Source organism: Charadrius vociferus, unplaced genomic scaffold, assembly GCF_000708025.1.
Source record: "Charadrius vociferus isolate BGI_N301 unplaced genomic scaffold, ASM70802v2 scaffold63, whole genome shotgun sequence".
Lineage (NCBI taxonomy): Eukaryota > Metazoa > Chordata > Aves > Charadriiformes > Charadriidae > Charadrius > Charadrius vociferus.
The window spans coordinates 1625311-1649444 of record NW_009647579.1 but is presented as its reverse complement, the minus strand read 5'-3'; the positions used below and the strand labels follow the sequence as shown (position 1 = coordinate 1649444).

Here is a 24134-nt window from a genome sequence, read left to right as displayed (position 1 = left end):
CCCTGCCTGGCCCAGGAGTCAGCATCCCGCAGGTTTCTCCTCCCGGCTGGTTTGGCCTGGCTGGCTTTGAGCACTCTGCTTTTTTGCCACGAGAGGGTGCTGGCACTGCGGCATAACCACGGGGAACCCAGCAGAAAGCGCAGGGGTGAGGGGAGAATTAGCCCCGGGAAGGGAGAGCAACCGTTCTCCAGCTAAAGCATCTTTCAGATGCAGCTGCTATTGCTTCAGGGAGTGGGACTTTTCACAGGAGCAGAATTATGGCCACAATATGAAACTTTAGGGATCTACCACAACCATTTAAGAAAGTCTAAGCAGTAGTGTATATGCTGCTTTCTTCGTAATGCTTTGTACTACTATGACTTTGTGCCGTGTGCAAAAAACACAACTGAAATAAGACTAAGGGTCTGATTTCCTATCAGACAACCTTTAATAAAGCATTATGAAATCTGTCATTGTAAACGAGAGAAAATGTAAATAGTTGTTTCTAATATTTTTTTCCTCTCTATATAAAACAGATGAAAAATTGAAACTCCTGAAGAGACTGGAAAGGAATCTCATGCTTTCACAAGGGGAAAAAAGTGCTGAAAACTCATCCCATGAGTCCACGGATGAAGATACACATGGTAAAGAGGATTTATTTTATTTTTCCCGGACACATAATTTAGTCTGATCACATGCTCATAAGAGAGTCACACAGGAGATTTGCAGCAATTCAGTAGCAATTCTGCAGAACTCTGAAAAATGTAAGAAACAGTGCAAAAGAGAGAATACAAAATAATCAGTACCTCTAGACTCATTATCAGCACAGCTGATTGTCACAGCTGCCTCCTGCTCTTGAAGAAGTTGAAGGTTTCAGAAATGTAGAAACCTGCTGCAAGATTGCTTCCCAAATATAAGATTGTAACTTCTATGATATTCAGTGTGTTTATGGTCCAGCTGAAGCCTATGCTGTAGCAGGAGACAAAGAATAGTCAATGTACAGTAGTAGCTGGAAATGCTATACTACTTCTCTAGCATTTCTTTTCTTATTAGCAAACATCAACACTGTATCAAAAGTCACTTCGGCTGCCACTAGACCATTTCATTCACGGGAAATGAGAGAGACTAAGAAATGACAGGCAACATGCAAGTGATAATGCTGATATTGGCTTATTTTGTTACAGAAAGCCACTAACTGATTAAGATCAAATAAGTTGCATTTAGAAATAAATTTTTCAAACTGATTAGCAGTGCTGATGGTGAATATGTTTAAAATAAGAACTTTCTCACTACACCCCTTTATACAAATTATTCCGTCTTCAGAATTTGCTGGTTTTTTCCTATTCAGCCAACTTTGAAGAAAGCTGTGAGGCAAAAGCAGCTAATAATGATCCTTGCATTTCAAAGCCTTCACTTTTACCTACATATCTCATGGCCATTATTATATTATGAGCAAACAACTAGAGTGGTGTTGTTTGTGATACTGCTGACACATTTTTCTTTAATCTGCTAAAAAACCCACTTTCTCTATCCAGACAGTGATGAGGAAGATTTAGGAAGACAGAAGACCGAAGGCCAATTACTCGGAGGTAGGACAAAGTGAAAACAGTATTGTTTTTTTACTAGAGACAACCAGTATAAACCAAAGAAAAGGATAATTTCTGGCATTCTTAGGTTTGACATCTGAACAAAGGTATATTAACATGTATAAATGTAGGAAAAGGACCAGTCAGAATTTGGCTGTGGGAAAGGCATTTCCTACAAGATGAAGCTCAAGTAATACTAACACTCAGCCATGCCCTGTGGGTAGAGTTGAACCAGGAGAACAGCGAAATCTCCTGTTGTGGGAGGAGCCCTGCTGCCTGGGTCTGCGCAGTTGCCATTGAAATGCAGCAAAAGAGTTTTGAAAATATCACAGCCACTACTTACAGTATCTGTGGTCAGCCCTCAGTGCTGGCCGGCCATCATCAGCAAAGACCACACTTTGGATCTCGTTCCTAAGGCTTTTCCTTTCCTTCCAAAGGAAAAATGGAAAATAAGTACAATGCAGATGAAGAAAATGTGCTGTGTCAACTCACAAAGATAGCTATCAGCTTATGTTATGGAACCAGGGATGTAACAAAGTTAAGGCTTTAATAATTTAATTAATGTCTTAAATTGATCTTGGCCCAGATGTAAGAGCAGCTCATTTAAATTGACATTAGGAGATCTAATTTTTCTCATAGGAGTCTGATTCTACCTGAGTCCAGCTATTGTGAGAGACGGAATATGGGGGGTTAATAATCCATTCGTGTTTCCCACTTTCAAACTGCATAGCCCACATCAGAGCTGCCCTCTGTTAGAGTTCCTATCTACCTTGTCACTTTTACACAACCACGTTAATTTCAATGGAGTTGCATGGACTAGGACTGGCAGCAAGATATGCGTACTCATTATAGTTGTTAATCTATATCATCTTTGTGTAATATTTTAGGCATACCAGCAGAGGTTGTTCCCTACAGAGATTCAGGTAAGTGCTCCCAGATAACCTCATCCTGCTGGAAGATAAAACTGTAACTGCAGTTTCTTCTTTCTGACATGCTTGTATATTAAAAAATAACCCCCTGGCTGTAAATCCATTGGGTTCCAGTTAATCTGGTGTTGGACCTGGGCATGGTGCAGGCATTTTGTTGCAAGCTTGTCATAGGGGCTGGCTGACAGCAGGTGTGTACCTGTACAGGGTGTTCTGGCAGATTAACACATTTTTTTGTAGGTTTGCCAGGTTCTCACAAGCTCGGCTCACAGCAATTGTCATTCTTTTTAGGGCAAACCCCAGTAATTCTATTGGGCAACTATTCAGTCTTTCCTAAGAAAGTTAGGCAGTTTTCAGCATTCCCTGCAGCCCTCTGTCTCCTGTGGAACAGGGATGCAAGATCGGGAGGGAGCTGGAACCTGGTTTCTGCAGAACAGTGATACTCCGCTCTGAGTGCCCTCCTCACTTAGCTCAGAGCATGGAGCATTCCCCGACAGGAGATGCGAGGTGAAAGCCAAATGACAAGAAACAGAGCAACAGTACCAGCTGAGAGGCTGGAGCAGCCAGCCAGTTCTAAAGGCAATTTTCCTTTTATCAGCAACTGCTGAGCAGCAGCAGAACAGATGTAAAAATCCCTTGGCAGGAAATTTTCAGTGGCTTGATTGCATTACCGACCTCATCCTTCTTGCTCCCAGACCAAGGCCACGTTCATTACTTACGAGAGGCAGACAGCCCAGCACACTGGCCTTTTGGAGAGGACATCTGCTCAACCACTTTTCCTCTATGGAGTGTGGACTGGCTGCCGTGACTTGGGACTGTTTCAGCTGAGGACAGAGTTGGGAAGAAGACAGAAGTTGCAGCATAAGCCCTAGGGGAGGTTTTTGAGTTACCTGTCCCCAAGGAGCTACATAAAATACCAGGGTAGAATAATATCTATTGTAACACAACATTCTCCCCGCATTGCCAGGTGCAGAAAGAGGATTACAGTACTTTTCTTGTTGGCATTTGGCCTTTCCATCTCTTCCCATGGCCTTTGTCGCTTCAGTTCTAGATTACTTCAACAGACCAGACAGAGACACTGAAAATATTCAGCTAGTGCAGGACACCATGCCTACTGCATTGGACAGGTTCAGGTGATACACATGTGCAGCACTTGTGATCCCAGCTCTGCTTGCTTCCAGCTTCAGTTCTAGCAATGAATATTAACACAGAGGCCATCAGTCTCCTACTGCCCGTCTATTCAGAGAACCTGGAGTCACTGTGAATAGTCAGTTTTATTGTTACCCATTCTTGGACCCTTTTATCTTCCTTCATTTCCTGACACTTTCAAGCACTCCTTTGTCTATACTGAGTCACCAAACAGGCAAATACTTGCTGTGCTTGCTGGTGCTGATAAGGGTGGGAAACAATATATTTGTATTTTTGCCATCAGAAGTAATAAAACTATGTTGCTTTGCAGAGATTACCAGAGGAGAAGATTCAATTGCAGATGGTAAATACAAACAAGCGAACATAAGTTTGTTTTATGGATGCTGTCTTTCAGGACTGAATTTTGCTTAGTGGTGATAGCTATACCAGCTCCTTGATACCTAGATATTTCCTAATAAAAAAGTAGAAGTTTGAGAATAGTTATTAAAATGCACTGTAATGCTTTAATAGAAGAAATAGTGTGCAAGTCATTCCATGATACAAAGTTACAGCAGGACTATTGCATTTAGGAGGCAGAGTAGCACAAAACAGACGCTTGCCAAGTATGAATTGATGTTCTGATAAATTCTGCGTCTATAGATCATTCATACCACTTCAGAGAGGAACAGTTGTGAGTCAGAATAGTGCAATGCTACGTTAACATTAATAATCAAATAACTGAGTTTGTCCCCAGACCAGAACTCGATCAATCTGGAATGCTCAAAGAATCAAAAATTCAAAAATGTTAGTCCAGTATCAGGTGACCCAGAACAGCATTTCTTGGCAAAGTTTAGTTACGTCATGGTTCAAAAGCACAATAGCAAAAGTCTGTAGCTCATTTGGAGCCCATTTCCAGTACTCTCCTGTTACATCTTTAGAGAAAATTAAATTCACTGCCAGGCAGTGGTTGCCTGGATGCACAGCCCAATGTAAGTGAAATCAGCATCTAAAACTCGCGATGAATCAACTCCCCGCAGACTGCCTAGGGGTCTTCTCGAGCGATCAACAAACAGAAAAGGAAAAAACCTTCTGCTTTGAACATGTCATTGGAAATCTGGTAAAATATTCAGCTCTTTCTAGCTTTTGACAATACAGTCAGAGAAAGAACAGAATTTGGGAACTCTGCTCACAACTACATTTGCTTGTAGAGCAAAATGCTCTCTATTTAAACCTCTAAAATTATCTAGCTTGTTCTTATGCTGTTCTTTCTATGTATCAGTATAGCTATCTATGGGAGACTAATTGTCAGCTACAGTTCTTAATTTGAGGGGTGCAGAAATACTTCATCAGGCTTAAGTAGATTGATGGTACTCATGCTTAGTAATGAAGATGGTTGTATTGTAGCTGTGACTGTGCAAAGCACCCAAGAATCAAACTGAAGCTTCCTTGTACTACTGCTGTACACTCCCACTGTGATTCCGACACTATTGATTGTCCCAGGCTAGTTACAAAAGAGCCAGAGTGCTCTTAAACAGTTGCTTGGGTTTTTTTTAAACCCCGCTCTTTTTGGGATTTTAAAATTGCTAATTTGATCTTTCTGAAAGGCTTGCACATCTTTGCTTTGAACAAACAGTTTTACATATACCGTGCTCCAAGAATTGATTTCAGATACAAAAAGGGAAATAAACTTAAAACTCCTTAATTTCAGAGTTCCACAGCAATAAAAAACATTTCTTTTTTGTAGCATATGAGAATGAGAACACTCGCCTCAATCAGTGGACAGTACGCTGGATGGGCATACGGAAGGATGGTAATTTTTTATTTTTTTAATTCAGAATAAGATCTCTGGCTCAGGTTTTGGTGTGTGTGTTTTGTTTTTTTTTAATGACCACTTTGTTGAAGTGCATCAAAGCTTCTTGATGAAAATTGTCAAGGCTTCTCATAACAACTTGTGTGCATGTATGTTTTGCAGTTGAATCTAGTGTATGAGACAGCTCATGGAAATAGACTTTATTCGCAGCGCAATACACTGTACCTTAAGGTATGTTCGTAAGGGCCATGCCTGCAGTTGTGACCTAATTTTCCCTCTCTATTTCAGATGAATTCTTTCATTTTGTCATTCTTTGCTTTGCAATTGGAGCTTTATTAATTTGCTACTACTACTACAAAGGTAAGGCAAGAATTCAATAGAGGGATAAATCGTTGCACACTAGAAAAATGAACAAACCCAAACATTTATTTTGTTGCCTTAGATTGGACTATTTCTCTTGGGATTGGTTTAATCACCTTTGCTTCCCTGGAAACCACGGGGATATACTTTGGTCTAGGTAAGTGTGTCTACAGCAGCCAGGTCTGTATCAACAGGAAGGATACAAGGTCACGCAGTCATTAAACTATGCAAGTCTATAAACTGCTGGTGCTGAGGTTCTCTAAATCGTCACGTAACTACCCCATAACATCTCAGTCACGATTACTCAGTGTGGCTGGAGACAAACATGCCTTAGTGACACTGAAGGGAAAGGTTGCCTCATTTTTTTGTTCGCCATGATCACAAGACCCTGAGTCACCTCTTTCTGCAGCAATGGCTGAATGCTAAGTTGCCATGACAACATACAATTTTAGCAGCAAGGCAGTCTTCCCAGATACACTCTATAAGGTGCTGCGCGCTCAGGCTGCCATTCATCCTCCTGGGACTGAGGCAGCTGAACACTCTGAGGAAGAGTTCTCAGCAGAACCTGGATCGCGGCACCAACTGAAAATATTTAAAAAAAAAAATAAAAACGAAGGGAATTCTTGGTAATCCCTAGGGATGTTGTAGGAAAGGTGCAAGTTATGGCTTTCCAGCTGAGGACAGAAGTCTCCTCTGTAATCTTGTGCTAATATTTTTGGCAGGTTGTGGATGGTTCTCTCAGGAATCAGCCTCGTCACTACTTCGTTATTAATGGTATTGCAAAAGTGCTTGTTTAAACAGTAATCTTGGGTTCATTAATATTGAAAGTGTCAGTGTTTGTTTTTTGCCATTTTGCTATTTTTTTATGTTTTATGTTGCTATCTGGCTCATCTTGAAAAAAAAAATTTTGTTTTCACAATTAGTGTATCGAATTCGGAGTGTACTTGACAGTTTTGTTCCTCTGATTGACAAATTGAGGCCAACAGGTAATAGTGATCTTCTTACTGACTGCATGCATATTCCCCAGACCTTCCTGGGTACTTCATTTTGGTCAAGTCTTAAGACCCACTTCTCTAAATTAAAATTTTCAATCTTCTTTTCTTACTTACAATAAATAATTTTAAAAGAAATATTTTACTACAGTATGTTACAGCTGCTTGGGTTTGAAAATTAATTATTCTTGACTCTTTCCATGTGGCAGAGCATTTTCACATTTTTAATAATCTGCCCTGTATGGGTATTAGCTATTTCCTGACAATGTCTGAATAAGAATTCTATAGCTCAATTAAAAATTCAGTGAATGGGGTAGGTTTCTCTTGTTGGGTCTTCAAACAGACTCCAGGCTCACGTTTACCTGCGTTCATCAACACAAAATATGAAGAATGTTGAAAAGTTACGTAGATACATGACAATTTGAACACAACAGTCCTGACAGTTGTCTTTTTCTTCATCATGCAGGTATGAGGAAAGCTGCCTAGGAGGAGTAATTCAGGAGAGTTCCACAGAACCCCACTCTCTGATATGTAGTATTAAAAGAACTGCTTTATGAGGCAAACATAAAAACCTAATGGCTAGTGTGCAATATTGAAATGTTAAACCTTAGAAAGACATCATTCCCTCCCCACAAAAATAAAGCTGAAACTGTGGTACAGGGTCCCGTTCTTTCTTCTGAAGCGATTCGTGGCTCAGCAGAGATCAGAAGACAATCTAGATGAAGGTTGGTATTTAATTCCATTAAATATAAACACAGTCTCCTTCCCTCCCCCATGGAGCCATGTTAGTCTGTCTATGGTCTATCAAAATCAACAAAATGACCAATATTATCCTCAGCTTGTTCTGGATTAGGCTCTGGATGTTTCAGTAGGAATCTTGGCAACCACAAAGCCACCTCCTCTTCACCCCTTGTGATGCTGCAAACCAGGCAAACACCAGCTGCTTGCTTACACAGTTGAGCCCCAACAGTGCAATAGCACTGAAGCAGATTAATTTATTGTGGCAGAACTCAATATAGTGGGTGTATAATGATTTCACCCAGTGAAAGCTGGGTGAGATTTTACATGCAGTGACATAATGGTGCAGTAATGAGATTATTAACAGCAGCAAATTTCATCTCTTCTTCTGAGGGGAAAAATAAAGTGCTTGATTTAACCCATCCTCCAACATTTTTTTCCCCTTCTGCGAGTAAAAGGAAGTGCAACTTTGACATTCCTTTCATTTTATAGGGACGTGTTGCACATTATATATGTAGGCTAATGCAATCATAGGCAGACTGCAAAAAAAGGGGGATACCTTTAAATTTTTAGTAAAAACGCAAGGTCTTCATACCCATAGGAGGTTGACGGCATCGAGGCAGATGGAGAGAGCTACAAAACATGAAACTGTAAGGAAATGTAGATCTAAAAGCCATTAGCCCAAACAGCCCAAAGTTTGAGAGAAGCGATTTCAAGCCTTGCTCAGAAAATGGAAAAGCTTACTTTTTAGCTGGATAGAATTTTAGGCACCAGTGCTGATCGCTCTTGTCTACTGCAGTTCCATTTGCACATCCAGAAATAGCAACACTTGCACGCAGCCTGCACCAACACAGTACAGCCGTCACCTAATATGTTAGGGGTTACATTAAGCAATAAGGATGAACACAAGTTATTTTGTAGTATTTGTATTCTCGTTTACATATACTATTTACATGTTTTTGTAGAAATAGTCTGTCATACCAAAATACTGTATATTTTGTGTTGTTAGCCTGCAAATAGTCTTGCTCAGACCAGTGTAGCGTTGTTAATGTCAAATCGCTTCTGGGTGAGCTGAAAACTACAGATAGTCACCCTGCTCTGATGAAAACTGCTTTTTTCCTTTCCACTGCTGCGTAACATCTTTCTGAAAGCCAGTTTGTGGAATAATAAGGATGAGAAACATATTTTAGCACTAAATATGTTTTCAAATTTTGTACTCTGAAGTCAACACAATGAATTTTTAATTTTTTTTTTTTTTTTAAACACAAGCTGCTTAAGGGTAAAATAAGCAAAACATTTAAGAATAGCAAAATGTTTAAAAATCACCCACTGAAACCCATTGTGTGAGAACAGCAGCTCACCCAACTCAGAGCAGCTCAAGTGAGAAGAGTAGTTTCTATAGGAAAAAGCAACTTACATGTTCAGCCGCATCCTCTCAGGTATCTGGAATCTCCTGCTGTTCTTTCAGATCCTTCTTCTCGAGTCCATCTCAGCATTTCAAACATTCTTGCCTCTGGCCCAACGTCAATGCTCATTCTGGTCTCACGTCTCACCCTTGCTGCAGCACTGGCCAAACACTCCAAAATACAAGTTCCTATGAAGAGTTTCAACCTCCTTAAACGAGCTCGTGGTCACAGAGCTACTGTTCTCCAAGTCCTGAGCCCACGGCTCATCACTCATTCCTATTGCTCTGCTGGGCCCTCACCTGCCCCTGTGGGTTCCACAGGGCCTGGTACAGCTCGTTCCTCTTCGACATTACCCCGCACAGAGGGTGCTGCCCTCTTCTCTTTGGTTTTAAATGGCTGGGGGGCAATGCAGAGAGGAAGTAAAGCAAAGGCACCAGCCACCCGCCTCCCACAGTACTAGTGAACTCTTCCGGTAGTTAGGGAAGAACTCCGTTTTCATCAAACTCCCTTCAAGACATGATTTTAATCTTCAGCAATAAGTTGGACGAATCATTGAACAGAAGTTACTCAACTCACTCTAGGCCACCATGCCCAACGTCTCTTTCCACACTGAAGCAGAGCCCACTCAGACCTTCAGTGAACACCCAACCACTCCCATGCTACAGCTCCCAGTAGGAAAGGTAAGTGGCAAAGCAGAAAATGCTCCTGCTACACAACAGGCAGATAAAGAGCTGCTGCCCACAAATTGTTAAATAACATAGAGGTTTTTCAATGACTGAAAACATTCAGATGTTACCCCATGGCACAAAACCCCACAGAAAAAAAAAAAAAGATTAAAAACCAGAAGATTTTTAAGCTGGTATTTTTATTAGAACTCTCTACATAAAGCACCTTTGCCTGCCTTAAACTTACAGTACTTCTCTGAACATTGCTTTTCGGTAACACAGCACAAGATGCTTCGAACTACTCTGCATTTCTTGATTTGGACACTGCCATCCTAACAGCTTGCACAATGGCATCCTTATCAATGCCAAACATCTTCAGGAGCTCAGCTGACTTCCCGCTGCGTGGTACATGAGACACAGCCAAGCGATTGACTGTGATACCAGGCTCGCCCACTACTGCAGCGCACACGGCTTCTCCAATGCCACCTATGAGAAAAAAAAAAAAAGTCAAACAGGACATACATCTGAATGCTTCAAGAGGCAACATATAGATTGCATCTGAGTTGCCCATTTGTGAAATGAAAACAATTCCCTATTTCAAAGGCATTCTGAGGACAACCAGCCTGACATTTCTGAAGTACTTACAAAGTGGCAGTAAGAAACATAGACGGCTGAAGGGCATAGAACTGTCATGAAGCCCTCACCACTTCAGCATCAGCCACTGAGGGCCAGGTTTAAAAATATATTTAGACTGAGAAGTATTTACAAGTGTGTTTAATGCACTGAAAGTCTTAATTCCCACAAATCCGCACGGCATTTAAGAGCTCCATCTTTTCACAGTGCCTGTACATGCTGCTAGGCACCACTCCAGGTTATGTAGTATGTTCACAACCTTTGCTTAGAGCTCAGTTTGGACTGAATCACCATCAGTCACAGGGACAAAGGATGCAACGGGGAACTGTGTGGCGGCAGGAGAGACGCTGGACGCAGGAGTACTAGGGACGAAGAACACACAGGACTAGCGTCAAGAGCATGTGCTCCCAGACCTGGTAGAAGACACCCTGGTGCTGCACTCCAGTTAGGGCGTATCCAGGAACACATGGCTTTTCACAGCTCCAGGCATGGTGTGATTTAATCAGTCAAACTTTGCCTCCAGCCAGAGGCACCTCCACAGATGTGGGTGGTAAGATCAGCCTGATGTGGGCTCGCAATGCATTCAGGCTTGTGATGCATGTACACCTGACCTTCCTTGATTGCATCACACAGAGAAAGCTGCATCAGTGTAAACTGCATGTTCATCACCTCAGAGCGTGACGATTTTGCCATCTTGCAAATCTGCAATATTTGTCCAGAGTTGAAAGACAGGCTAGAAAATGATGAGGCTCAGTGATGCTATTACCATCCGTAGTCTGGAACAAAACTATGGTATAACCAGTGCTTATGGTAATACCAGCTCACTTCAAACACCTGGCAAGAGTGATGCTCACCTTAATGTAGGATAATAGTCCCATAATAACTGCTGATTTCTATCAGTAGGTATCTACAATATCTATTAATGCCATAGATCTACTAACGCCACAGATCACAGCTGCCCCTCTGCTAATTTCTCCATCTCCCCCCAAGAGGAGCAACCCTGACATGCAATTCACAACAGCTGCTCTCTGTTTGCATATGATCTCATCTTCATAGGTCATGTTTGCACAGGCAAACCCCCGAAAACCTGTGCAAACAAGGCATGTCAGAGAGCAAGCGGCAGCAGATTATGAAGTTAACCCCAGCTGGTGGCCGGTCACAAGTGGTGTTCCCCATGGCTCAGTATTGGGGTCAGGTCTGTTTAATATCTTTGTCAATGACCTGGACAAGGGGATCGAGTGCATCCTCAGGAAGTTTGCAGACAACACCAAGTTAGGCAGGAGTGCCAACCTGCTCAAGGGTAAGAAGGCTCTACAGAGGGACCTGGACAGGCTGGACAGATGGGCCGAGGCCAATGGTGTGAGGTTCAACAAGGCCAAGTGCCGGGTCCTGCACTTGGGCCACAACGACCCCATGCAGTGCTACAAGCTTGGGGAAGAGTGACTGGAAAGCTGCCTGGTGGAAAAGGACCTGGGGGTGTTGGTCAACAGCCGGCCAAATATGAGCCAGCAGTGTGCCCAGATGGCCAAGAAAGCCAACAGCATCCTGGCTTGTATCGGAAATAGTGTGGCCAGCAGGACAAGGGACGTGACTGCCTCCCTCTATTCGGCACTGCTGAGGCCCCACCTCGAACACTGTGTTCAGTTTTGGGTCCCTCATGACAAGAAAGACATTGAGGTGCCAGATCGTGTCCAGAGAAGGGCAATGAAGCTGGCAAAGGGTCTAGAGCACAAGTCTTATGAGGAGCAGCTGAGGGAACTGGGGTTGTTCAGCCTGGAGAAAAGGATGCTGAGGGGAGACCTTATCACTCTCTACAACTACCTGAGAGGAGGTTGTAGCGAGGTGGGGTCAGTCTCTTCTCCCCAGTGACAAGACAAGAGGAAATGGCCTCAAGTTGTGCCAGAGGAGGTTTAGATGCAAATGCTGTAAAGCCATTCTGAGACCACTCTGTGCAGAATCACTGCACCACAGCAGGAGTTTACATTTTCACCGGGAACAAACGCATCAAGACTTCACTTGGACCAGGCATACGGAAGGGCACACAAAGCCAAGTTAATCAGAAAGGCAGCCCTGATTAACCCATTATCTTGGGAAACTTTCAACCCTCAGTGTCATCTTCTAATTGTAACAACAATGAAAAACATTAAAACCTCTTTTGCTTTAACTGAACGACAGCATGAAGTCCCATACTTCTCCCTCAGGTCAGGAGAAGCTGTAAGCTTCCAGCCTCTGGGGAACAACTGTGTGAGCCATGACCTCCTGGACCCAACTCACCTTCATGGTAATGGTCCTCAACAGTGATGATTCTGCCTTTGGTCGCTCTTGCATTTTCAAGTATTGTCTTCTTATCCAGGGGCTTTATAGTGAAGGGATCAATCACACGGATGAAGATTTTTTCTGCAGAAATAGAATGACATGATTTGCAGCATGAATTTGGAGAATGCAAGACAATGCAAGTGGTACAGGCAGCCCCCTGAGATCTTTAGAGCTATTATGAAAATTGTCCACACTAACTCCCAGATATCTGTACTTAAAGCTTGTCTACCACAGAATCCAAACAACCCTAATTTTTGTATGTATTCTTTCTTCATGCACTTTGTAAGACAGAAATATCCATCCATTCCACAGACAAAACTTTTGAGGCTGCAAAGCCTTGAATAAGTGACTCAAGGTCACTAGGCACGTCCGTCAGCAAACAGTAACTTAACTGTCCTTCCCACAGGTAAGAGCAGAATCTAGTCCCAAAATCCTTCTTATTCAGACCACCAATCATAATTTCTTTCCCAAACCTTTATTTTACCTTTAACTTTATTGTCAATTTAAGCACAACTTACTCCTGCTTCTTTGGTCTGTAGGCATTCTGAATTCTTCATTGCAGGCTGCCCACCTGTCAGGTACGCCTGTTTGAACCACTCCAGCCCTGACTGCGGCACCCTTAAGTTTGGCATCAAAACCAAAATTTGTCCTGTCACCACAAGGCAGGCCCAGATTGCTTATTAAAGCTATGTACAAATGGCAATTGTTTATAAAGAATAGCAAATTACATGAGGCTTTGTCTGATGTTGGCTAGTCGAACACTGAGTCAACTCTTATCGTACATAAAGAAGCCCTATGTTAGTTGACAGAAGGCCCTTTAGTGGCCGATATATTTTAGGTATTAGACACCTCCTCGACACTAAGGGACTATGTCTCCATAGCTGGTTATTCACACTTCAAGATCGGCAGAGCATAGCAAAGCATGGTGAATGCAGGAAAATAGTAATAATAGTTCAGAAAATACAACTTTCAAAGTGTCCTAAACCTGATGGCTCAACGTCCTGACAAAATATCTGTCCACCTGGATACAGCATACAAAGCTACCCATAAGCCACAGGCAGCATTAATTGTATTATCTCCTACTACTTGTAATCTCTTCCTGGGTGTAGGCTACTGACTCACAGATGGATTTTTGATGGTTTCTTTATCTTCTTATTTCATTGAAGGATTTTTATCTCCGCTATGAAATGCCAGCGCATTTGAGCACTATGACAGAATTATTGCCTCCCACGCTAGTTAAAAGTTGATACATTCATTGAAAAAAAAAAAAAACAAGTTAGCAGTGAACCACATCTACACAAAGGCACTGCATATCAACAGCATTGCGTAAGAGCACACCAGTTGCTGTGGCTCAGCTGACAAGCTGCGTTTTGTTAAGTGTCTGACGGCATTCTACTGTGTTGGTACCCCAGCCCACCCAGACAATATGCCAGGGAAGGATCACTCCTGTTCTTACACACTTCCTCCAAGATTCTCCCTGCGGGGCACTTTCAACCAGATTAGCAATTCTGAGGAGACTTTGATCTGATCAGTTTGGCAATTTTCATGCCTACTAATGCTGCTAAGCTAACTAAAACCTACTCAATTAGGCAAGATTGGCAGATGCAGTGTTGCACTGTATCAGCTTAACAGGTGACCAGCTGTCTGTAACATTTTAATTATTGTTTACCAGTACAAAGGGTGAGCAGTTAGGCTGAGTGGTATTGATTTCTTTGCTGTGTTAAATGATAAAAAAGGAAAAAAACACCAAAACATAATCTGATCACCTTTTCTCAGATGCTCTGCTGCAGCCAGAGCCTCATGCAGAGTGACTCCTGCTCCAATCACAGTCACTTGGTCATCCTTACTCTTCAGAACCACCTGCAAGAAAATGTTTCCATGTATTTTTAAGAATAAATCTTATTGCTATTTCTAACATTTCTGGAGATTTTCTTAGGAAGATCAAAGCTTTGGGATTGGAATTCTTTAGAGGGAAAGGGGCTTTTACAGGAGGAATTTTACAGATTTTTTTCTGATTGTATTTATCTGGGCAATATTTACCTTTGCCTGTCCAATATGGAAGTCCTCATTGTTGTTGTAAATGACAGGATTTTCAGGACGACTAGTTCTTATGAAACAAATGCCCTGTTTCCAAAGTAAACATGTTATAAGTTACAAAACCAGAAAGGTGGCGACATTCTAGTTTGTAAACCCTAAGAAAAAAATACAGCAAAATGACTTTTCCTTTTTGTCTGTTTTTCACCCTTCTACGTTACCTCTGGTTCTGCTGAGTAGACTTCTCTATGCTCCCCCCCCTCCCCAATTCCCATTAGTCCTTTTTCAATAGCTGGTTCTTTCAGATATTACAATACAGTTAACTACTTCTTAGAGTGTGCTGATAACTTATAATTTTCTTTCCGATTCCAAGATCTTTATTTCTCTTTTGTTCTCTTGTGAAAATTAGAATCTTAGAACTTTACCATATATGTGCAAATTTTACTCTAGCAACTTTAAAGCTAAAGAAGAAATGCTCAGCTGAAAGCAAGGAAAAATGCTTTCCACCAGCTAATGTTCAGATGCCCTTCCAAAAGTAACAAACCAGTACTTAAATCTAATCTCTCCCTCACACTACCTTACACTCCTTTCCCTTACAAGCTCCATCTTTTTTTCACAACCACTCATCACATTTGTTACAGACCAAATCTGCACACTCCTTCACTTAAAAGTTGTACTAGTATGATTGAAATTTTTCAGATTATTTGCTCCTTTCTCAAGGTAAATTCCTATGGCAGCCGAAAGAAGTACTAACCAAGGAGATGATCTGACCCAATGCTACCAATGACATTTGACCATTATTATGTCAAATTAGCTGAAGGTAAGAGAGATCAGAAACCCTGTCACAGCCACATAGGAAGTCTTAGTCGTCTTCAGCCACAGTGCAATTTAACTGCAATCCATCACTGGCAACAGAGGAGCAAAAGATGACCAGTGAGACTGTCAGCTAGCATAAGCACCAGCTCTCAGTATCTCCAAAGACAGCAGACTGCCTTAGACTACTAGAGTACCTGACTCTTGAGCTTTCACGTACAGGCACTTGATGATCAAAATCCTCAAGATAAATTTATCTTTCCATATCCAGCTTCAATTTTGACCCCTAGAGATATCACACTAGGAGTGTACTTTCTGTGAGTTTGCAAAAGACCAACAAGAGTTACACTTGCCCTTATTTCTGAGCCAATTTAGACCCAAACTGCAATCACTGTGTAATCATTTACATCTCCCCAAATCTGTCCCACAGCATTCCAGACTGTTCATTCTGCAGTAGTCTGAATAGAATGTCTGCAACCTTTCCATGCAAAGAAAACATCCCCCTGCCACGCTGGAGCCTTTGAAAGAATTTATGTGGGTAGACACATGCAAGAAACATGCCAGAAGCAACAAAAGTAGTAAAAAAAAAAATAAATATCATTATCTGGCCCAGAAATACTGTGATGCAAACCTTGGTGTTGGCAGCTATTTCTACTGCTTTTTCAGTGGCTACAGCATCGCTAGGGTAAAACACAGTGGCAGTGGGAATAGCCCGGAACATGGACAGATCTTCCAGTCCCATCTGAGATGGCCCATCCTCACCTAAAAGAATTAAACCAGGGTTACAAAGGAGCAAGTGCACGCTTTTGACAATCACACAACATAGCAGCGAGGTTCAAGGTAAACCAGAAAAAAAAAAAGAAGTACAAAATCAGGCACACACAGGACATGCAAGTCTACCTGCTTGAGAAAAGAATCGTCTTCTCTTTAAACTTGGAACCATCTAAACAGTAAATAAAGACAGAAAGAGACTAAAAAGAAAGAGAACGGGGGTTAAAAAGAAAAAATAGAAAATAAAGTATAACAAAAGGAAGACAACCAAACTAGGAAGGGTACAGATACAGAAAGATGTTCACAAGATACCTGAGCATCTTCAGATTTACATGTACTGAGGCTGCACAAGCAAAAATTGTACTTGTCAATAGTGTTCCTCTAGATTTAAACTGCTGGAAATGTGAAAGGAGAATTGCACGTTTTCCATCAGAAATGGAGAGTGCACTTAGTACAACCACTCTCAAATTCTTAGGCTCACTTCAAGATTAAATGAAGGGTATGTATTTTTCAATACTATAAGAAGTCTTTTAATGAGAAATAGGGCATCCGTGTTGTTAATGTAACACCTCAAGGGCCTTACGGCATAAACTGGAGATCTATAAGAAAGAATCGTTAGCCAGAACATGTGCTGGATGCCATGATTTTCCATAGTTAAAGAAACAAGCACCACAACACCACCCACCCCCAGTGACCTTATGTAACGGTGCTCTGGGAATGGCACCATTCCAAAATAACCACGCAAAGAGTTCTGAATCCAGTCATGTCACAGCCTGCAGAGCAGAAGCAGGGCAATAAGCCTTCCCACATGCACCCACTACCTGTTACTCAAGAAGGACGAGTTCATGAGGAAGGAGGAGAGTATTTTCATAAGAGCAGCACAAAACTCTGAAGAACTTTAAAGACGTTAAAAAAAAAATTAAAAAAAAAATCAATCATTGAACTCTGCCACTACACATTACTAATAAAGTAAGCACGAATCAGGAAAAGAGAGTGTCTCAGTTTTCAGTCATGACATGAAAAAAAATTCTCAACATCACAGTTTATAAATCTGTATGCACTCTGACTGAATCAGTTGGATGTCAGTGGGCATTTTCCTTTCCTAAAATGCACCCACACAATGTATACATAGAAGAGAAGTGAAATTATGAAGAACCAAATTGATGGGTACCTGAATCAGAATCTTACCCAAGGTAAAGAGAGTACTCATGCTTCATCCCACTTTTGCTAACGTGGTGCCAATAATAACCACAATTCCCAGTTAATACTAGTAACTTATAGACTAGCACTAAGTGGAGTTCGGCCACATCTTTACAAAATCCTGATTTATGTGGTTTTAGAGTAACACAGATCAAAAGACAGTAATTTTCAATTACATCTGCAAATCCTACATTCATAGCTTAAAATGTGAGTGCTTAAAATGAACAGTAACAAAAGTCTAGAATATAAAACTGGTTGTCTAAACAATTGATATTCCCATTTTTGACACATGTACACTATGATTTCTTTCACTATATGTTCAGTTTGGAAAATACATATTTTCTATTATTCTGTTATGACCTTGAAAACATATTTAACGTTTCGGTCCATCAGCAACCATTGGTCTAGGAGTGAACTTAGTAGAAGTTCAGAAGGTCACTGTATCATATTATTTCTCATTAATTTAGTGGGTCCAAATTTCAATGCAGCAGAAGCCCAGATCTACCTAGAACTGCATATATAAAACTTCAATTTTCACCACAGATCCAGTTAGGATTCTGAATCCCATGCAGGTCCGCAGTTCTAATAGGAAGTACCCTTAATTCATACCCTTCCATTTAAAATTGAATTTTCTAACTGCTAAAGGATTTTTCTCTGAATTACTTTCTTTTACAACTTGGTTGCAAAACTTTGGGTTCAAATTCTTTTTTGAAAAATCAGAGTTGAGACCTGAATCAGATTTGTAACTCAAACAACTTTGTAAGTCTAAGTATGCACTCCACAATCACAGCTCCCAGCAGAAGATTTCAAGTGCTGAAAATCGAAACTCTGAAGTGTAGTTCTAGGAGACAATTCACGTAGCCCAAAGGAGTTGTGTCTTCTTAAATGAGCAAAAACCAAAGCTACTTGGCTTTTGCACTAACACCCTTTGCTGTTTGCTAAAAGAGTTAAACTGGATTGAACTAGACTACGATGAGGTGGGAGGACTGATTTTAAAAAGAGGCTTGTAATAGAATCCCTCCCTTAATGACAGACACAAGCCATAATCTGATTTAACTCTACTTACAGTCTCCACCAGTAAAGCATATTCTATACCGCTGCAAGTTAAGCTTGAGGTTCTGGATAAGACTACACACATTTATGAAGCATCTTTAAATCTTCACCAGTATTAGAAGTTAATAACTTTTTGCTTTAAACAAAAACCCCAACCCTCTCCCAAACCATACTGCTAGCTAAAACTATTAAATCAACTGAAATATTGACACATGCAGAGAGGCTCAATTTACTACTCTCCTTTTCCCCCTATAAATACCTAGTAGTTTTTCAAGCATAAACGTCTGCTGTTATTTTTCTTCTTGGTATGCAAGTCTGCTCCTGTTTTCATGGGTAATGTCTATGCATTTCATTAAAAAAACAAAACTCCCTTCCTCCTTCAAACCAAAAAAATCACACGCCAATATGATCTGACATGTGCCAAACAGTTACGATGGGAAGCAAAGACCAGAGAAGGCACTGCCAATTTCCTGAATTATGTAACAGCTTCAGAATTCCCGTTTCATTAGTACTCTGAGGTTTTGGGGTTTTTTAATCAACATATTAACTGCTCCAGTAGTAAGAAATACCAAGATAAGTTGAAGCAATTATTTCGTATCTGTGATCTTCAAAGGCATAATAAAACAAAAATATTTATCCCTTGTAAAGCGGTTTTGAGATTGGCAGACAAGAGCGCCTGTGCAAGAATAAGTAGCATTAGTTTCTCATTCTAGGAACTGGGAAACAAAGGTACACAACTATTCTCATCACAGAGGATATCAACCACAAAGACGGAAAGGAACCTAAGCTCCTCACTTTTAATCAAATCCCTTTATATCACTCTATGCCTTGAACAGTAGAAAAACTTGTAGGGAAAAGACCCGTTTTTATCAGGCCAAACTGATAGCTTACCAATAGAAACACCGCAGTGCGACCCACAGAGATTGATGTTACTCTCGGAGATGGCAGCCATACGGATCTGGTCAAATGCCCGTGTGAAGAAGGTAGCAAAGGTGCTGGCAAAAGCAACAGTTCTGTCACGAGTGGCACAACCAACTGCAACGCTCACCTGAAAAGACGGAGATTGTACAGGAACAGTGAATTCCTCATTTATCGATTGTCTCCAAGAAATCATCTCTGGGACTTCCTACTGTGAAACTTTAGCAAGAAGCTCTCAATACAGATTAAAAATCTGTCCAGTCCTGCTCTTAACTGTTGGCTTTTCCAAAAAAAGAAAGGAGGCAACTCACTCTTCCAGTATCTATCCTCTAGCATCTCTTCCGCTCCTTGCCTCAACTGCTAGCTGTTATTGTTGATCCCTACTGGCAGCTTCTTTTCTTCATGTGCTCCAAACAGCCATTCACAGAGTTTTAAGACTTATTCCCCCCTCTTTCTTTTTCTGGGTGAGAGGTTTACACTTTTAGTCCAAAAGACATGGTTTTGTTATCTCCAGCAGACAAAAATTATCATTACAAAGTGGGAATGGATTTACCTGTGTTATTTTTACTGGTATTTACTAAAAGGGCCCTTCTTCAGCAAGATGAAAATTAAAACAAGGTCCTTAAATTGTTTATTGCTACAATTACCCTATACATTTATTTTAAACAGAAATTATTCTGCTCTTCATGGCAAATTGGTACATCCAAAATGTCTGCGCTTATAAAACTACCCTAGTATAAAATTTGCAAGAGACAGTCCGTGGGTTCTTTGATTATAAATCATTAAAGACAACAACAAATTTCTGCCTAAATTTGTGTGTTTAATTTCATTTGCTTCAGTGAACCCATACAGGTGGCAGCTGAGGACTCAGTCAAAGAGATGAGTTATCAAATTATTTTAGTCCTTTCTGTACAAATTTCATCAGGCTAAATTTACTAAGTGTTTCTATGTCCTCAATTTTTATAGACCAGTCTAGCGTAGAACTCATTGTCACGTTGTGACATTCTATTTCTGTGATGAAAATAAAAAACCCCAACCAACTAAAAAGTCTTTCAGAGTCAAATCTCTACAAATCACACTGTGGAAAGTATTGCTGCTGTTTACATGTTGCCATCTCCTTGTGTTCTGCTGAAACGCAGACAATATGACCACAAAAATAAAAAAAAAAAAAAAGGGAGATTTAGGAAAGAACGATTAGAAGCATTACTATTGTATTATATTTGTAAGCTTTTGCCACGGCCTAGATTTTCCCTAAGAAGTGAGCAAGTCAAATTAAACATCCGCGAATACACACGCTAAAAGCAAATATTAAAACCCTAATCTCGGAGGACTCAGACTGAACAGTCTCAGATCCTGCTGAGTAATACCAGTATTTCATAAAATCGAGAGACCAGTTACCATGTTCTGCTCAGCAATGTAGCATTCAATGTAGCGATTGGGATGGTCTTTCTTAAAAAGCTCTGAGAAGGTGGAGTTCTTTGTATCTCCATCCAAAGCAATCACTCGATCATTGGCATGGCCCAGTTTTGCAAGTGCAACACCGTAAGCTTTGCGGGTAGCCCACTAGGAAAAGAAAAATATAGCAGTACTGTTATAACTTTCTGTTTCTAAGAAGCCTTTTTTTTTTTTTTGCATTTTCTTGTTTTCCCCTGAGTGCATGCACATACAATTAAAACAAAACTAAACCAAAACACAACCAAAAAAATTTACATGTATCAAAAGTACATATGAGAACAGTGACACACAGAAGAGTAAACACAAAAAGAAAAATCCAGTGAAGCATCAGGACACACATCTGTGCAACTCCCTACCAATCCAGCTAGGAAATTTTGAAAACCTTGGTTTCCAACCATGGAAATTCACTGAACCTCGTGGAGTTTCTTTAATTTTAAATACACATAAAATAGTCTGGATAATTGATAATTATCACAAAACGAAGAAGAGTGATTTGAGTCTTTATACTTTAATATATCCTTTTGGTACCCAGTGAGTTGAATGTCTGTGTCACACCACAGAGGTAGGTGTTTAAGAGGATATTCAAAACAGGAGAAAAGTAGTTGAAATCATAGCAAGGGATAACACAAAACCTCCTGCCACCCATTAAACAGTCTCACACTTCAAAGATATCTGACAAACTGAAAAATGAAGGGAGTACCTTTTCTCCCACTTTGTAAGTTGGTGGAGATGGCATCTTAATGTTTCTAATATTTACTATAGGTGCATCTTCTTCTGGGAGGGCTGGAGAAAGCTTTTTCTTATTTTGAATTTTGTCATCTATTTCCTGAATGACTTGTTCGGCCATGTTTTTTGGAAGGGGCTTTCCATGCCAGCTTTCCTTATCTTCAACACCTGTGTATTTAAAATTACATAACTAATAAGAAAAATATAAAAACTATTTAAGTTTTCAGATGAAGATTTTACCCAGATAAAATAGCAGGAGTATGACAGTCTAGTATAGTCTTCCAAGGAAGAATTTCCTTATTATTCCCACTGTAACAAATTACAATAGCATTCAATTCCATTAAGACAGACATGTTTAAATACAGAAGAGAAACAGTAAAATTCCATATATCCCAAACTAGTGACAAAATTCCAGCATCTTCTACTGAAATTGTTTTTAAATTGGCACCTAAAAAGACCAGGTCCATAAGTGTGGAAAGAAGTAAACAGTAAATCAGTGTTAACAGTTAACATGAAATTTCAACAGCTAGGCCTAAATCAACAAACTTGGCTAAGTTTCAAACAACAGTTAACCAAGCTGTCTAATTCAAACAAGACCTGAAGTTTTACAGCTTTATTTTAATAGCTTCTCATGACTCTTATCTTTGTGCACCCAGCACTAACAGCAAAATTACCTCTCTGGCTGATACGCTACTTTTCACTGAGTAAGTCACAAAGAAGAATGAATTCTTCTTGCTTACTCAATGAAAAGGAACGAAGTTATTCACTGCCGTTATTAATATTTATCTGGTCAGAAAGAAAAATTCACAGAGTGCTGATAAAAGCTGTAGCTGAACAGAATCATGGCAACCCCTGACACACTGAATATGCATTTACTCCATTCTACGGACACAATGCTCAGCAGCTAGCACATATCTCACTTTCAAGAACCAAAATAATTTTCTTAGCACTAACTCTGTTGAGAAATATAAAGAGTTTGAAAGACTTTCTGCATGCTGTTGCTCAAATGTGTAGGTACACATCTGCCCCCTAGACAATGACATTTAGGTAAGTTTCACACTATGTGAAAACTACAAGAGGATCTTAGAGGCATCATGAACTCCAAACTTCAAACAGCTGCTAGCCTATGAAGCAATTTATATGGACTACTGTATCCTGTATCTCAGTGAATACACATCAGATCATATGAAATAACTTGTAGTAAGACCAGGTAGCTTATGCACCACATCTCACGCAGCTTTGTCAAAACTGTACATGCAGAACGTGTTCTCATCTTCTATGCATTTATACCACCTGGCTGGTAACAAGCAGACCCAGTTGTCTGCAACGTAGGAAGCACAGAGCTTCTGTGACAAAGTTACTGCCTTCTTTGTCCAACAGTAGTCTCTGTGAGCCTAGGGATCAAAAGCAAGCCAAAAAGGTTGCCTTCTTTTGCTAGGGCACTTTTCAAGACCAAGTCATATGGTCCAATGTTCGCCCCTGCTCCCGGCCATCTTCCAGACTAGAAAAGACTTTTTAAAGAGCAACAATTCAAGTACATCTGACAGCAGAGGAAATCCTACTCCGCAACTGGGGATCTGTAAAAGCCCCGTCAACATGGAAGCAACCTGGCTGGATAATGTAAAGAACTGGGAGCCACATCTTTGCCTGCTTCCAATGAAGCGTCGATCTAACGTTCTCCATAAGAAAAAGTAACAAAGGAAAAAAAAAACAACATAGGATGAAATTCTGAGTTTTCAGATTGTATGGTGGTATGATCAAGTCAAAAAACTGATAGGATACCAACTTTTTTCTAACGGAACGTTAAACTTCTATATTTTTTAATGATTGCACCTTTATTGCAGCACTATGTACATATTATTATATACACATGTATATTCAAAGCAATAGATGTTTTATTACCTGATATGCCTTTGCCTTTAAAAGTCTTTGCAATGATAGCTGTTGGCTGATGTTTGGCCTGGCCAAAGGCTTTGCAAAGTTCCTCCACACTGTGTCCATCAACAATGATAGCATGCCAGCTAAGAACACAAACAGATCAACTCTTTAGAAAGGGTTTTAGCATGTGACACTCTCTGGTCGTTAGCAATAACAATAACGAATACTAACTTCATTCCAATGCAGTGTCTTTTTAAGAGACCCAAAGTATGCCAGAAACATGAACTAGCATTCGAGATCATAAAATATCATAGTCCCTTTTTTATAACGCAAAATGAAACACAGATGTAGTAACAGCTACTAGCAAAATTCACAGCCCACAGATAAGTTATTCTAGATTTCTTCAGACGTAGTAGCCGTTTTTAATCACAAGAGCAAATCAAACATCTAGAAATCAATTAAAAAACTGACAATGAAAGTTGATTAAAATAATGAAAATGGCTGCTATTGTTTCTGACAGTTTATCATGGATTTTTGCATCTACATAGAAATATACATTTCTAACCCAAATGAAAGCCAATACACAAAGAATCCTCTTACAGAGTAATGGTTTCCATGCCCTTTTTTCTGATCTACTTACTATGACAGTACATTTGGTCACACAAATGGTTATAAAATCTGTATTTAATATGATAAAAACTGTGTTAATATGTTCTAACAAATTTATCTGACTTAGCAGTCCTTTTG

At 40.3% G+C, this 24134-nt stretch overlaps 1 protein-coding gene across 2 annotated transcripts in view; it reads right to left on the bottom strand.

Moving 5' to 3' along the window:
- Positions 1-9773: 9773 nt before the first annotated feature.
- Positions 9774-24134, bottom strand: part of TKT (transketolase) — a 19011-nt gene continuing 4650 nt past the window's right edge. For both annotated transcript variants that reach the window (XM_009880930.1, XM_009880931.1), the window contains 9 exons: positions 23412-23530; positions 21484-21677; positions 20727-20891; positions 19302-19458; positions 16018-16148; positions 14580-14663; positions 14306-14399; positions 12498-12620; positions 9774-10076 (listed from right to left, as the gene is read on the bottom strand). In XM_009880930.1, the coding sequence (XP_009879232.1) occupies positions 9889-10076; positions 12498-12620; positions 14306-14399; positions 14580-14663; positions 16018-16148; positions 19302-19458; positions 20727-20891; positions 21484-21677; positions 23412-23530 (1255 nt within the window). In that variant the 3' untranslated portion in view covers positions 9774-9888. The remainder of the gene's footprint in view (positions 10077-12497; positions 12621-14305; positions 14400-14579; positions 14664-16017; positions 16149-19301; positions 19459-20726; positions 20892-21483; positions 21678-23411; positions 23531-24134) is intronic.